Source organism: Silene latifolia, chromosome 5, assembly GCF_048544455.1.
Source record: "Silene latifolia isolate original U9 population chromosome 5, ASM4854445v1, whole genome shotgun sequence".
In the NCBI taxonomy this organism is placed as follows: Eukaryota; Viridiplantae; Streptophyta; class Magnoliopsida; order Caryophyllales; family Caryophyllaceae; genus Silene; species Silene latifolia.
Genome location: NC_133530.1, coordinates 74,216,936 through 74,233,664, shown reverse-complemented (window position 1 = coordinate 74,233,664; position 16,729 = coordinate 74,216,936). Strand labels below are relative to the sequence as shown.

Below are 16,729 nucleotides of genomic sequence, written 5' to 3'. Positions count from 1 at the left end.
ACTTAGTGATTTATGTGGTTTTGGTAATTGGGCTTGTCATGCTCTATCTTTTGGACTTGTTATGTTTCATCAATGAGGCTTGTTAGGTTTTATTAGTTAGGTTTGAAATGTTCATTTGATTGGGTTGTTTGCATTTTATGTTTTTGGGCCACACTTGTTATGGATGTTTTGGTGCCAATTCCGAGTTATTTGAAATGTTTAAATGCCGTATCGTGTTTTATATAACTTAATTCGTTAAATATCGTTCATTCATATATTTTCTCACATTAATCATAAATGTGGAATTTATTATTTATTCAAGTCAAAATTTGATGAAATGTCTCATTTATCTACAATATGAATTTTTAATCCGTTCATTCTCATCTATTTATCGTATCTCAAATATGAGTGAATTATTCTACTTGTTTAATTAAATTGAGTCATTTATAATTGGATGCTTGTTTTGCTTATTATAAATGGATCATCTCCGTTTGTTTACATTTTTATTCAAGTGACAAATATTGAAGAAATGGGTTACTTATTCATATTCATGATTATGATTTGGCATGAAATGTCTCACTTGGATTATCATCGGTTCATTACACGTAGTAGTCTCTTTCCAAGTTGATTCGTATCGCTTGGTTAAGTCGTATACTTATGATAATGCCTTTATGCTATACCGTATTGCTTGACTTATCTTTACGCCTCTTTCGGACTGTCCTGCCGATTGTGGGTTTAGCTCATATCTTCCGCCTCTTTTGGACTGTCCTGCCGATTGTGGGTTCTCGATTTTTGATTTAGGGTTCGGGTCTTGGATGCGGACTATTCTGCCGCATGTCGAATCGGGAACTATGCTGTCCCGAGAGTCTGGCCAGATTTAGACTAGGACTGAGTCTTGGGAGTATCATTATCGTCCTACCAGGGGAATTATATATTTATATATGAGTAGTAAAGGTCTTGCTTGGTTATAGATATTGGTATTTGTCTTTCAAGGCAAGAGTAATGCCTTGTGTTGTTTGTCTTGGTCCTATCGGACACTAGGGGTGAGCTATATGCCCTTTAGTTGCGATATGATCGTCGGGATTGATGTTCCCATCCGTTCTTATGGTGAGATGCAAGCCATAAGTATGAATGTGACATTAATAGCCACATCCCGTGAAATGCTTGCTAAGTGGTTTTCCAAATAATGGCTACAGTTTCTATTTTTGTAATTTACATTGATTGATCCCTACTTAACTGTTTCACATGATTCGGATTCTAATCTCACATTTATGTTATATTTCCTTGAAATACGTGCCTTGGTGTATATTACCGTATTCTTTTCTTCCATATTATTTAATTGACTCACATGAATAGTTTAACCGTTATCATGCTAATGTTGATCTATCTTGTTCTATCTCATTAAATTGTCATATTTAAATATAAACTTGATATTCATATCCTTTGTAAGTATCTTATAAGATTTACCTGTTTTAGTTCTTTGTTATGTTCATTTTGACAATTTGTGACTGGGAGAACATTGAGTTACTCCCCACTGAATGTGGCGTTCATGTTTACATGAATGACAGGTATTAGTTGGTGCATCTATGGGGGTGAAGACATGTGTGAGCTAGCGAGCACTTTGGCCTTGTAGTCGGTTGATTAGGATTCCTTAGATTCACCTTTTATTGTATTGTCATTCGAGGGATATATTTTCCCTCACGTTTGTATAATTTAATCTTTATTTCCGCATTCTTTATTTATGTTTTGAATTTTAATGAACCCGCGCTTTAAATTTGGAAAATTTCAAAAATCTCTTAAATTCCGCTTGAATTTATAAGTTATGTTTTCCGCGTTATCGCGGGGTGTCACATTTTCTATCGTGCTTCTATTAGAGCTATTCTTAAGAAAACGCTTTATGAGCTTCTTTAAGGGTGAAAGGCAAACATATCACATTTCCGCTGCTTTGATCAAAATGTTTCGTTCACAATAATGGCTAAAATAATTTGAGAAAATTTGATCCAAGAAGCGATGAGGCGGTTTTTATAGGATGTTCAAAATAAAACAAGGATTATAAAGTTTACAATAAGAGAACCATGTGCTTCAAGAGAGTGTGCATATAATCTTTGATGAAACTAATGTTCTTAATGTTTAATTACAGGATGATGATGATTTCGAGATTGGATTTGTAGATCATGATCCCCTTGATTTAGAAGAAGAGCCTTCGTCATCATTAGAATGAACATGCGCTGAAGAGTCCACAAATTCAGAGGGAACTGAACAGAACATGGAACTGTTCAATCAAGGGATATCTACGAGCACAAATGATCATGAACAAACAGACAAAGGCGGTTTAATGCGGTCTACAAACCGCATAACCAAAGGCTCGGGCGAATCAGAACCACAAACAGGAAGCGAGCGAGAACCAAACAGACACCAGTATTGTTCAATATACGCCTGAACTAGAGACATTTGTTCCTCGACGTATGAAGCATCAAATCTCGCATCCTTTGGATAACATCTTGACCAATATCAATCAGAAGAGCTCAACCATAGCCACCAAAGGAAGTGAATGCATCTACTCATTATGGTTCTTAAATCCTATGGGTAAGACAACAATTACGGGATTGAGGTATGATTATTAAGTGCGTGATTTTTCATATGATAACACGAGTGCTTTTATCTTTTTTTTCAAATATCCCGTTCATCACTTTTTTCATGATCATATAGAACAAGGGAACATGTGCTTAAAATTTTTGAAAATCAAGATCGGTTGTTCGATATTTTCACTAAACCATTGGCTAAGGAACAATTTGAGAAAATTCGATTAGAATTAGGTCTATTGAATAGTGGCTCATAGTCAATTTTGTCCTAAAATTAATTCCTCGATGATTGACTAGAATAGAGTAGTTGTGATATTGAGTTGGTAAATTCTCCTTTTCGTTATTGAGCTTCGTTGTAGTCTACTTACTCTAGTCGTTTATTTCTTTCAAATAGACTAGTAATAAGTTGACATGTCTTTTGAGTTGTTACTATGATTACATATTCATGTGCAAATTTGGCAAAATATATAACCTCATTCTTTTTAGCCTTACCCATATCTCCATAACCAGCCTATTTACCTCCACCGACCTTAAAACCTATATTAAGCCTCCCTCTTCCTTTCCCAATTACTGACCCAAATTAAACACTCCTCCAAACCCTAACCCTCTTTACTCACCATAAAACTCAAACCCAACAGCTCAACCCAAAAACCATTTCATTTACCCACACCTATCACCGGTGCCAACCACCATCTCTACCCCACATGCAACCATTCCCGAGAAACTGGCTACGGAAATCAAGGGGCCCTAACATCGTGACACACATCCTGATGCCTCTACTATTTGCTTGCCAAAGTCATAAAGGGGTTGTGATTGAGAAACTTGTGGCTGGAAAAAAAAAACGAAATCTTCTGTGAAAAAAAAGAGGGGGAAGTGAAAAGGGTGGGCTTGAAGCTTATGAATGTCCTTCACCCAAATGCTTGTATCATCCATTCGTTCCCGGATCCTTGATGGTACTTACAATTTGTGTTCAATTGCATTCGTCGTACCATTACTCCTCAGGTGTATTCTAGGGGAAATTGCTCTATTTACGCTACATATTCGAGTTATTGATTGGCTTGCGTGGACAAAGTTATGATGCATCTCATGGGACTATTAACATTGTTTGTTCTCGCTTGGTTCTCTAGGAGGAAGTGGCTTGTGGTCTCGGGATGGTTGTGAAAGAAATGGTGGCTATCAAAAACAAACTTGCCCAACTTACCTCCATTCACATATCCTAGCCTGTTTACCTTAACCTTATCCTTACCTTGCCTTGCCCCTTTTTATTTTGCCTACATCATTTTGTTAAATATGTTTTTGTTGGTACTCTCATAGATTGTCTTATACTTATTATGATGATGTTTATCTGACTGTGTCCGGTAGCTACTTCTTTGTCTCTTTGACAATGGATGGATGCATTGACTCTTTTTTACCTTCATTCTTCTTTTGATGATGTCAAGAGGCACTACTACAGATACAGGCTGTAACAACGGCTAAAAACCGTTGTTATATAAAATAGCGGACGTTGTTAAAGCGTCCGTTGTAAAAGGTTTTAACAACGGTTGGTTTTCTTAAGCAACCCGTTGTTAAAACTATTAACAACGGTTTTAAGTATCAAAACCCGTTGTGGAAAGTGTGACTCAATTTTGGTGGGAAAGTTATAACAACGGTTACTTTACAAAGAACTGTTGTTATAACTAAAGACAATGGGTTGTTTCTACATAATCGTTGTTGTTTGTTTTTAAAAAATAAAAAAAAAAATTAAATATTACTAGATGCATGCATAATTACGGGGCCCGTTATAATTCCGATGGATGCATTATTACTGCCATCCCTGTACTGTGCATATGAATGGACAATATATGGAATGAGAAGGGTTTACATAAGATTTGAAGCAGGGAGATATGATGATTATGGCACAACTTCCTAAACATGCATATATTATATTAATTAAAAAACAACTCAAAGGACACATTACTTAGTATAAATACATACATTATCTCAACCAACATTCCATTATCTCACTATCTTCAAACCCTAACTGCTAAAACAATCTCCAAACCCTAATTAATCTTTCAAACAACTCCAAAGTTCATCAACAAAATGAACGATTACATACTTAAAACTCTTACTATGACCGAGAACAACAACAGCTTCATCCGCCGGTTGCTCCACATCGAGGACAGTTTTAGGAGCTATCTTGTGGATGCTCAAGCCGCACTCAAGGACGCCAAAAGAAATGGCTTGACAGAGCAGCAGTTGTTGCAGCTATATGACGATATAGCAACTGCTGAACGAAACCTCCAAATAGCTAAGGAGGAGAGGAGGGATATCATAGAAGAGAATCAGACTCTCTATGAAAATATAAGAATTGCATTTTTAGAAATGTAATTCTTTTTTTAATTTTTGTATATATATATATATATATATATATATATATATATTAATGAATTATTAATTAAGTTTATCATGCATTCCTCTCTATCATCTTGCTTCTTCTTTGTTTTATTTTATTTAATTTGTTTTACGAGCTAATTAAGCGAATAATAACATAATAATGATCGATAAAAACCCATCATATATACATGCAAATGAAATAATTAAAAAAAGAAAACAATGATGATGAAAGACGATGAAACCAACAGTGACGGCGAAATTTACCTGATAATTAGAGAAAGTAAGAGACGATGAAACCAACAGTGACGGCGAAATGATAAAGCGACGATGAGAAAGAGAGAAAGAGACGATGAGAAAGTGTGTTTGCTGTGTTTGTGTTTGTGTTTGTGTTTGTCTGTGTTTGTGTTTGTGTTTGTGTTAGGTTATGTATGTGTTTTGTGGCTGTAGCTGATCTGTGTTTGTGTGGTTTATAGTATGGAAAGTATTGACAACGGTTGTTAAACAACAACCGTTGTTAAATAAGTTTTAACAACGGGTTTAAAAATACCCGTTGTGATTACTTTTCACTAACTTTGCGCTAATTTTGCGCCAAATTATTAACAACGGTTGTGCAAATTTGACCCGTTGTTAAAACTTATAACAACGGTTATATAACCATACCCGTTGTAATTAAGTTTAGTAAAAATCGCGCCATACATTCTACGTCTATTGTGATTTTCGTGCATAAACGTTGTTAAAGGGGCGTTGTAGTTGCCTGGATTTGTAGTAGTGAGGGGGAAATATTGGCGGACTTATAGTGCTTAGCAGCTACTTCGATTTAGACCTTTGACTATGCTGTTTTCCTTTTTGCGTTCCGGAAACTTGTGGTTTAATTTATATACCGATCTTAATGTTTCCTCTTTCTATTTATGTGTGTCTTGATATATCTGCTTAAAATTGTTTGAAACATTCTTATGTTGAGGGGGAACTTTTTTTAAAGGGACTTGCCATCATCAAAGGGGGAATTTGTTGCACTTATTATGTTGATGATGACAAGTCCTTGATCTTTATATCCCTTCTTAACTAATGCAAAATGCTAGACGTGGTATAGCAGGTTTATAAGGACATGGCATTTGGTCGAAAAACGGATGGAAATTCGGTTCAAGTCATGGTCCATGTTTAGCTATTTGTAAGAGTATTATGCTTGAGGTTACTTGACGTTTTATAAGACATGGCAAAAATATTTTTGAATTAAAATATTTTCTACAAATATTTCTTATGATATACTTTTGACTTATTCAAAGCAACTTCTTATATTTTGATTTAAAAGATCTTCCAAAGTGGTTAAGAAGTTCCGGAAACATTTGGTCAAATATTTGCAAAATTATTTTATCAACAAAATATTTTTGTTGCTTAACTTATAGAAGCAATATTATATCAACTAGTCTTGCTTGTGACGGGCTAATCCCGTCACAAGCTTGTGACCTCTCACAAAAAGGGAGAGGGGACAAGGTGGGGCACCTCCCATGTGCTTCCCACTCACCTCTCAATGGACATTTTATGAGAGGAAACGGTATCCGTCACATGCTTGTGACGGATATCGCCCGTCTTCAATGAGATTTTGTGATATTATATCAAACCTCTCATATAAAAAGCAAGGCTTTGACAAGTCTTTCATTGAAAAAGGAGAGCACACAAGTTTCATTGTTTTTCAAATTGCTTTTCATACAAGAAACTTTAAAAGTCTTAGTAGTTTTAGCAAAGTGTTTATGGTGGATTTAAATTAGTTTGTTTTGCAAAAACTACTATGACCGTGTCTCTTAAAGTGTTTTCAAGTACTCAAAGCGTCATACTCGTTAAGACATTTTGTTCTCCATTGTTCTAATTCATTTGAACCATATAAGGAGACAAATCGTGTTGTAATTTTCTTTTGTGAGAGAGTGTTTTTGTTGGGGTACGGGGTTGTACTCGAGTCGCACGATCGAGGTTGATCGTGGGGGTTTTCTTTGTAATCAGGTTTGGTTATAAAGAAAATATTAATAAGAGAAATGGTGGACGTAGACCTTTAGAGAGTAGGTCGAACCACGTTAAAAATCTTGTGTCTCGTGCCTTTTCTCTTTATTTGTTTTATTTCTCGTTCTTTCTTATAGATCTTGTTCCACGCATACGAACAGAATAGTACAGCACAATTCGTATTGTTTGAACAGTCACCGAGATTGTATAATTCGCCTGTGTACTGTTTTAGTATCAACGAGAGCTATCCTTTCGCTTTAGAGTTTAAATTTTTTAAAAGGGTACTTAATTCACCCTCTCTCCCCTTCTTTAATACCGGATCGATAAACTCAACGGCTACCAATTTCACGATCATAACTGTAACCTTATCGGTGCGTGAATAATTGTCCTAAATCACATTGACTACCAATTCATAAATCATGATGCTTCAAAGCCATGGAATATTGTATTCATAATTATTTGAAAGACTTGGCACCAAAAAAATACTTCGTAATTGTTTAAAAGACTACTTGCTTATTTATTGTCGGTTATATTTAGACATGCAAGTATTCGGAGCTTAAAGTCCGCTGAGATTATACGAAAAATTCTTGCATTGCTAGTAATATGTAAATGTCAACTTGTCAGCACATAATGCTTCTGAACTTTTGTATAAATAACGTACGAAGCCATCTACTAATTAGCCACTTAACAAGAAATATTTCAAAGTTAATTATCCAGGTAAACATAAGCTTAACTTTGATGGCTAAAGCATGGTTTCCTGGCGCAATGTATCTTATAGTCCTAAGCCTTTTTGTTTACGCATGCCTTCTCGCGCCAGTACAAGCTGATGAACTTGAAAGAAAGGTAATCATGTTTACGAGATGTTTAATCGACTTGATTTATAATATACTCCGTGGTTTGTAACAAAAAAAAAAAAAAAAGGGATATTCTACATGGTATCCCTCAATTTTTCGACTTTCTACATGGTACCCCTACACTTTTTAAAACATACATGGTACCCCTAATTGTTGTCATTATCACTAAGGGTACCCCTAAACTTTATTTTCCGTCAATTAAACTTAGTTTTAGGCGTTAAGTGATTACGTAAACACGTAACCAAGCTTGTCATTTATCATTCCATGGCATAAGGACTTTATTAGGCTCAATATCCATCTTTGGACGTGATAATTTGGCAGGGAATCAATAAATTTTCCGTCAAATTTTTTTTAGCTCATTTAGCCCATATATATCAATAACTATTATGATCGAGATGAATATTGAGCCTAATAGAGTCTTTATGTCATGGGATAATAAATGACATGCTTGATTGCGCATCCAAGTCATCACTTAACGCCTAAAACTGAGTTTAATTGACGAACAATAAAGTTTAGAGGTACACTTAGTGATAATAACAACAATTAGGGGTACCATGTATGTTTTAAAAAATATAGGGGTACCATGTAGAAAGTCAAAAAATTAAGGGGTACCATGTAGAATATCCCAAAAAAAAAATTAATATACTCCATGGTACAAGTATAATTATTAAATGGTTTAAAAGTTTATTGTCTGAATTTTTGATTTATGATAGGATTATATTGTGTACATGGGTGATATGGAGATGCCTGACCTCCCTGTCGTCGGAGACATTTACCTAAAGATGATATTGGATGTTCTTGGAGGGTAAGATTATATATTATGTTTCGCTAAATCTAGTGTTCATGTACTAGCCTGCAACTATTATTGTTTAATGCCACTACTTGTGTAATTGGTCTAAACCATCCGGTAATCCGAACCACATTGGGTCGACTAATCCGGATTTCGGGGCGTGTCCAAGGATTACGGTATTTAAACCCCTCCCAATCGCAGTTGTGGGGGATCGATCCGCAGACCTCCCTACCAAGCGCAGCCCCATGCTACCACTGCGCCAACCAACGACAGAGTCAAAAATACTAGAAGTAAATGACATCGGAATGAATAATAAAGAGAAGATTGTTATGTATGAAGGAATATTATAGCAAAAATCTTCAATTACTTTTTTCATTTATCTAACTAAGCGCGCAATAATAGAAGGTTACGCGAATTCGAGCTTGAGACCTATTGTTCACAATACCTCCGTCTTAATTACTCGACTAAGATATCTTCGGTAAAAGTCTTCAATTATTGATATAGAGAAAAGATTGTTATGTATGAATTAATATTATTTGAGAAAGTGGACATTAACGCCTCCGTCAAAAGTTTATGACGGATACTGACCCTCTCACACAATTGCGAGTGGGAGGACAAGTTGGACGAAAATGGAGCGCCCTACTTGCCCTCCCACTTGCATATTATGAGAGGGCTACTATCCGTCACAAGCTACAAGTAAGACGCTTTGCTTTGCTTAAAGGCGAAATTTGGCCCCATCAAGTTTTTTTAACAATTAAGCTTCATAACCTTAATCGAAAGTGAAATTCAACCCATTGTTTAATTTTTAATGAATATTTCACAAAAATAAGTCAATTTACAATCCAATCAAAAAAATAAATTCCTCAATTTTTACAATTTTATAAATCGTGAAAAAATGGTGGTTTGTGTTGGTTGCCATGCGGGAATTAGTTTCCCATGATTTTAAAAAAAACATGTGAATTGATTAATACACGTGAATTGCCAAAACATATTTGATTGGCATCCGTGAGTTGGATTTATGCGTGAGTTTTCAATTACCTGGGGGCTGGGGGAGGCTAGGTAATTAAACTATTGGTGGAACTGGGAACTTCTTAAAAAATGCAATTCATGGAATTTTAGGTAAACAAACAGTCTCCATTTTTTCCAATTCACCCACTTTTAATGGACAACCAAACGACACCTTCGTAATGTTATTTACTTATTTAGGTAAATATCAGTTGTGTAAAACAATATCATACAAGAATTATTGTTTCTAATAATTTACAATTATTGACAAGTTATTATATACTCCGCCCTTTCAAATGAATTTCATAATATACCTCATATTTATTTAACAAGTGTATGGAATTCATTTGAATGGAGAGAGTATGTACGAATATTTCATGAATTTTTATTTAGTTTTTTTTATAAATGGATGTAAAATTTTCTTAGATATATACACCTAATTATTGTATGGTAATTAATAAAGTTGAAATTAAATTACTATAAAAAATTTTGTTATAAGTTGTATAATATCAATATAAATTGAATTTTCGATACTATTTTAATGAAACATAAAAAACGGGGTTGATATCACTTTTGGTTAAATTTATTGGGCTTGATTGCTATTAGTGCATAACTAGTTTGACACCGTGTGTTGTAACGAGCTAATTAACTTAGTTATAATATTGCATCCTATGTCTAATTATTTGTTTAAATATGATTAAAATATCTCTTTCAAATAAAATAAAAGATAAAACACTTTGTTAATGAAATAAAAAAGTTGTAAGGCTTAATATTTGTATGTTATTGTTGTAATAACCAGCGTGTACTGTTAATACAAACTCTTATAAAAGCTCTTTAAGCCATTAATTAAGAGACCCAAAAGATTTTTAAATAAAGTTAAGGGAGTCAATTACAACTTGCATGTTTTTGTGTTATCTCATAGACTTGTGTTTAATTATGTTTAGAAACTTCCTATTTCATAGAGGCATTAACTGACCTCTTATTTCAGGTTATAACTAACCTTAACTACTTTACAGCTTACATAACAAACTACTATTTTGTCATCTAGTGGCTTTTGTCGACAAGTATCATTCAAATCCTCGATATTAATCTTTTTTTTAAAGGGGTACAAGGGTGATTTTGATATTGACGGGATTTGAATCAATCCGCACTACGAGATATTCTCGTTCATAACTTCACCGAGACACTAACAAAGCTAGCTGACATTTGCATCAATATATTACTCCTCTGTCCCAGTCAATTATTGTCCTTTGGTTTTGACACAAAGACCAAGGAAAGAGGAAAGGAGTCAATTACCAATTGACAAGTGGAACAAATTAAGTGAGAATAATCAAATTATCCATCAAGTTCATTCTTAAAATAAATTCTAATATGGAAAAGAAACAAACGACCGGACAGAGGGAGTATATATTAACAAGTACGGATGGCAATTTTTTGTTTCAGCAATCTTCTAGACCTCAAGAAGGCTGCGGACTATCTTGTGTATTCTTTCAAGAACTTCAAAGGATTTGTTGTACATATAACTGATGAGGAAGCAGAGATATTCTCAAGTAAGCTGCCTCAACCCATTACATCTATTAATTAATAATCTTTTCACTTTCCTTTGATATTCTTATAAGACTGTTATTTTTATTCCTAGAAATGGCTGGAGTGGTGTCCGTGTTTCCTAGTCGAAAGAGGAAGCTTCATACAACAAGGTCATGGGATTTCATGGGTTTCCCTTTGGATGTCGAGAGAAGTAGTCTTGAAAGTGATGTTATTGTGGGGGTCATAGACTCCGGAATCTGGCCGGAATCTGAGAGCTTTAGTGATGAAGGATTTGGTCCACCGCCAGCCAAATGGAAGGGTCGTTGTGATACTTCACTTAACTTTACCTGTAACAAGTAAGAATCCTCACTCTATATAATTTGTATAAGGTTGTGTTAAGCAGAAATATTTCAACATGGTATCAGAGCTAGCGTGACAAAAGGGTCACGGGTTCAAATCCTGAGAGCCTCTGATATCTCACAAGTCATAATTAATCAATACTGTAATGATCGATGCAGCAAAATAATAGGGGCGCAATACTTCAGAGCAGACAACAACATCAGCAACATTGACATAGCATCCCCAAGAGACTCAAGTGGGCATGGTACACACACAGCCTCAACAGTAGCAGGTAAAGCAGTGGCCGGGACAAGCTTCTTAGGGCTTGGCTTAGGAACGGCTCGTGGTGGCGTTCCATCAGCTAGAATTGCAGTATACAAGGTCTGTTGGTCAGACAATTGTGATGACGCCGATCTTCTGGCTGCATTTGACACGGCTATGTCAGATGGAGTTGACATTATATCCGTTTCAGTTGGAGGTGGGTGGGATCCATACTTGGTGGATACAATGGCAATCGGATCTTTTCACGCGATGCAGAAAGGCATCTTGACGTCTGCCTCAGCTGGAAATGATGGGCCCGTCCTTGGAAAAGTCTTTAATTTCGCTCCTTGGTTTTTAACTGTGGCAGCTAGTTCCATTGATCGCAAATTTATCACTGAGGTTAAGCTTGGCAATGGTATGGTCGTCCAGGGTATTTCATTAAACACTTTTGATCCCAAAAACAAGACTTTTCCTTTAATTTATGGAGGCGATGCACCTAATCCTTTATCCGACGATAGTGATTCACCCTCAAGGTAACAAAACTATATTTACTATGCTTTGTAACTTTGTCTGTCATTTTATTTATCCGTTGACATTTGATGTTTATGTACTCAATTATATATAGATTTTGTGGTGAAGACACATTGGATAAGACATTGGTGGAAGGCAAGATTGTTTTATGTGACATTCGGATCACCGGGGAAGAACCCTTCATTGCTGGCGCCGCTGGGGTCATCATGCAGTTTTTAGATTCACACGATTCTCCAAAGTCGTTTCCTCTACCAGCATCTTACCTTAAGCCAGAAGATGGCGCTCGTGTTCTCTCTTACGCTAGAAACTTAACAAGGTACTATATTACCGAATGGAGGCATATGTCACATGTGGCAATCCGACTTTTATTTTCATAATCAATCTATTAATCAGTAACTTTATTTCCGGTACTTGTATTGAAATTAATTAACTACATTCTCATTTGTATATGTAGTACGCCATATGGAACAATACTAACTAGTGTTGCAATAAAAGACGCATCCTCCCCAACAGTGGCCTCATTTTCTTCCAGGGGCCCGAATCCAATCTCACCAGGAATTCTCAAGGTATTAACCATCTACCATAAATCCTATTAATATAATCAAAATTAGAGTTCAGAAATATAAACCTCATGTAAATGACATTATTGTATGCATTGGATAACAATTTAGCCGGATTTGACTGCCCCTGGGCTAACCATCTTGGCGGCGTACTCACCTATTGCCATAGTATCGGGAGCAGAGAGTGACCCAAGGTCTGTGCAGTATAACATCATTTCTGGAACTTCCATGTCTTGCCCTCACGCTTCCGGAGTTGCTGCATATATCAAATCATTTCACCCTACATGGTCTCCTGCTGCTATCAAATCTGCTCTCATGACTACTGGTACGTCTTACAGACAAACATCCGTAATGTCCTACTGGCGTTTATTAATTAATACTGTATGTACCTTATGTGTATGCAAATTTACCAGCCTCTCCGATGAGCAGCGCATCCAATGAAGAAGCTGAATTTGCATATGGGTCCGGCCATATAAACCCATTGAAAGCCGTAAATCCTGGCCTAGTCTACGATGCTGAAGAAGCCGACTATATCAACTTTTTATGCAGTGAAGGGCTGACTGCAACTCAAATAGAACTAATCTCAGGAACAAGGAACAATTGTAGTAACACTACTAATTGGGATCTCAACTACCCTTCGATGGCAATCCCTACAAGTGCAGGCGCTTTTAATGCCGTGTTTTATAGGACAGTCACTAATATCGGATCTTCAAACTCGACCTATAGTGCTTCAGTGATGACTCCAGAAGGGCAGGCATTGGCTGTCACAGTGCAGCCAAGTGTTTTGGTATTTAAGTCTATAGGTGAAAAGTTGTCCTTCAGTGTTAAAGTAACCGGGAGAATTGGTTTGAGAGGTCTCATATCTTCTTCTTTAGTTTGGAATGATGGTGAACATCAAGTTAGAAGTCCAATTGTAGTATATAATTTGTCATAGAACATATATATGGGTGTGATAAATAATGCATTTAATTTGTTATACAAGAAAAAATGTGTAATTTAATTATTATGTGATTGATATCTCATGGAATAATAATTGGTTTGTTCTGTGAAGGATGAAACCATTGTGTATAATTGTATTGATAATCAGAGATTATAAGATGGACATATATATAACAATAAGGAGTTAGAAGCACCTAAAGACTAGCTAACTAAGAGCTAAAAAGGTATAACAAATAACTAGAAATAAGGAGTATATTTGACTATTAACAAACTAGTAAAACTAGGAGGGAAGAAAGGCAGAGGAGTTGTTGTTGCTGGACTCTGACTTCACATTTGACTTAGTAATATTGATATTCTTAACACACTCCCGCAAGACGGACGGACAGAGTGTAAGACCGATCTTGGATGCAAGCAAATTAAACCGAGGTCTTGGTAATGGTTTAGTTAATGTGTCTGCAATTTGATCATCACCATTAATATGTTGAATGCGGATTGTTCCCAGTTGAACTTGCTCACCCACGAAGTGAAAGGCTAATGCAAGGTGCTTCGTACGGGAATGAATTAGCAGAGTAATTTGTAGCACTAAGGTTGTCACAAAATATAACAGGTGCTTTTGGTAACGGAATATGCAGTTTAGAGAAGAGCGATTTTAACCATACACTACAAGGATATAGCGGATCAGTGACGGAAGTGTAGGGACAGATAAAAATTCCGTCACAAAACACGGGTTTGTGACGGACTTGTGACAGACAAATACTTGTGACGGACTATCCGTCACATACCGTCGCATAATAATGGCGCGTTAAAAAAATCAAGGGCGCCAAAAGTTGTGACGGATTATCCGTCATAAAAAAGGTACTTGTGACGGGTCACATAACAGTAATTTGTGACGGATATTCCGTCACATATATCTTTTCTTGTGAGGGATATTTCGTCACATAAAGGAATCTGAAAAAGCAATCTGCGACGGATACTCTGTCACATATAACGGATAATCCGTCACATAGGGGTTTTGAAACACGGGATTGGGCCGGATAGTCTGTCAAATATTTTAGTTTTTGTGACGGAATATCCGTCACATTGTTTCTTAAGTTGAGAAAACACGCGACTCTTACTCATTTTCCTCTACATTGAATTTTCGAAATCCTAACACTAAATCGCTTCCCCCATCAACCACCACCTCCGGCCTGCCACCACACCACCTTTGTCCTGCTATCACACCACATCCGACAACACAACAACAACAACAACAACCACCCATCTTATTCCTTCTCTTCTCTTCTCTTCTCTTCTCTAATCTTTCTTCTTCTCATTTATTTCCGCCACCTGTGCTTGTCGCCATTCTGCTGGCACCACCACCTCCCGCAACCGCCACCTTTGCTTGTCGCCGTGGTAATTCCTTTCTCCCTTGTCTTTTTTTACTCTTTTTTCCCTCTCCTTTCCCCTCTTCTTTTCCTTCTTTTCTTTATCTTCTTTTTCTTTCTTCTCTCAGCTGCCACCTGCCGTGCTCCCGCCTTCTGCCGCCGTGGTAATTGATTTTTTGTTCCTTGTTGATTTAGGGTGCATAGATGCCACATGCCGTTCATTGTAAATTTGTAATGCAGGTAGTTTATGTATCTTAATTGTGTGAGCTTCATCTCACAACATGATGAAGGGTGCATATCTGAGCCACAGAATTAGATGGTTCTTGTTAGGGATGTTGAGAATTTGTAGTTGGTGCATCAGAGTGATATTTTGTTCATAGACATGTTAAAGCTCAGTGTTTCAATAACACTCCGGAAAAAGAAGTTGCGGTGTTTTTTCTAATAGAAATTGCCCATAATAACACCACGGAAGTAAGAAGTTTTTGCTTAAATGGTGTTGAAACGCAAACTATTTAACAAAATGGGGTCGGTTTCAAACTATTTACCAAAAATGGGTCCACGTCATTATTTCCGGATTCTTTTTTTTTTTTGAGGAGTTCTTAGTTTCTCGCTGTCCCGGACAGCGAGATATTGCTTGACATATTACAGCTATAGACATGCTAGTTTCGTCCTCGCCGTTCTCCTTGCTCCGACCACCAAATAACGAAATACCACCTCAATTCTCTTCTTCTCACTTCCCTTATCATACGCACATCTTTGTTTCAGTTATTAGCTCAATGGTTTGCACAAAAAATGACCCGCAATATCACCGCCCACTAACGATTTCGGTTTCGCAACAATCCATTTATATCAAATCCCCATAGTTCACAACCTTGACAGAGTTGAGTTTTGTTAAAGTCTACTCTAGTGAGGTTGAACTCCAGGTTTATTGGCTAATCCTTACTGTACGTTTTACGTTTGCTAGTTTTTGTCACATTTCTACTTCTACAGATTCAAGAGAAAGATGATTGAGACAATATAAATGGATTGCCGCGAAACCGAAATCGTTAGTGGACAGTGATATTGCGGGTCATCTTTTGCGCAAAAGATTGAGCTAATAACTCAAACAAAGATGTGTGTATGATAAGGGAAGTGTGACGAAGAGAATTGTGGTGATATTTCGTTATTTGGTGGTCGGAGCAAGGAGAACGGCGAGGACGAAACTAGCTTCTCTATTTCCGTAACATGTTAAGCAATATCTCGCTGTCCGGGACAGCGAGAAACTAATAACTCCTCAAAAAAAAAAAAAAGAATCCGGAAATAATGACGTGGACCCATTTTTGGTAAATAGTTTGAAACCGACCCCATTTTGTTAAATAGTTTGCATTTCAACCCCATTTAAGCAAAAACTTCCGGAAGTAAATTGTCAAAGTTAGGTGCATATATGTGTTGTGCGCTACAACTTTACCACCTTTATCATTTATCAATACATGATTATGTTTCTTCATTTAGGATACTAAATGGCCTTTTTGTCTGCAGGTACTCACCAAACATCAAGGTTCTCATGTCAAAATGTTATGAGTCTACCCATATTTCCTAATGTGAGGCCGTTGTTCTGTGTTAACGAGTTTAAGGGTATGTGATTGGTCTC

The 16,729-nt window shown here is 36.5% G+C and overlaps 1 protein-coding gene across 1 annotated transcript; it reads left to right on the top strand.

Annotated features, from left to right (window-relative positions):
• Positions 1 to 7,667: 7,667 nt before the first annotated feature.
• On the top strand, positions 7,668 to 13,730 carry LOC141655532 (cucumisin-like). Its single transcript, XM_074462608.1, has 9 exons — positions 7,668 to 7,772; positions 8,497 to 8,588; positions 11,022 to 11,128; positions 11,218 to 11,461; positions 11,624 to 12,238; positions 12,331 to 12,552; positions 12,691 to 12,802; positions 12,908 to 13,121; positions 13,210 to 13,730. The coding sequence occupies exons 1-9, from the start codon at positions 7,668 to 7,670 to the stop codon at positions 13,728 to 13,730; spliced, it is 2,232 nt and encodes a 743-aa protein (XP_074318709.1).
• The last annotated feature ends 2,999 nt before the right edge of the window (positions 13,731 to 16,729 follow it).

Coding starts and splice junctions, on each gene's coding strand:
- LOC141655532 (XM_074462608.1), top strand. CDS start 7,668: ATGGCTAAAGCATGGTTTCCTGGCGCAATGTATCTTATAGTCCTAAGC. Junction 12,239..12,330: donor GATAGTGATTCACCCTCAAG/GTAACAAAACTA, acceptor AATTATATATAG/ATTTTGTGGTGAAGACACAT. Junction 12,553..12,690: donor TACGCTAGAAACTTAACAAG/GTACTATATTAC, acceptor TTGTATATGTAG/TACGCCATATGGAACAATAC.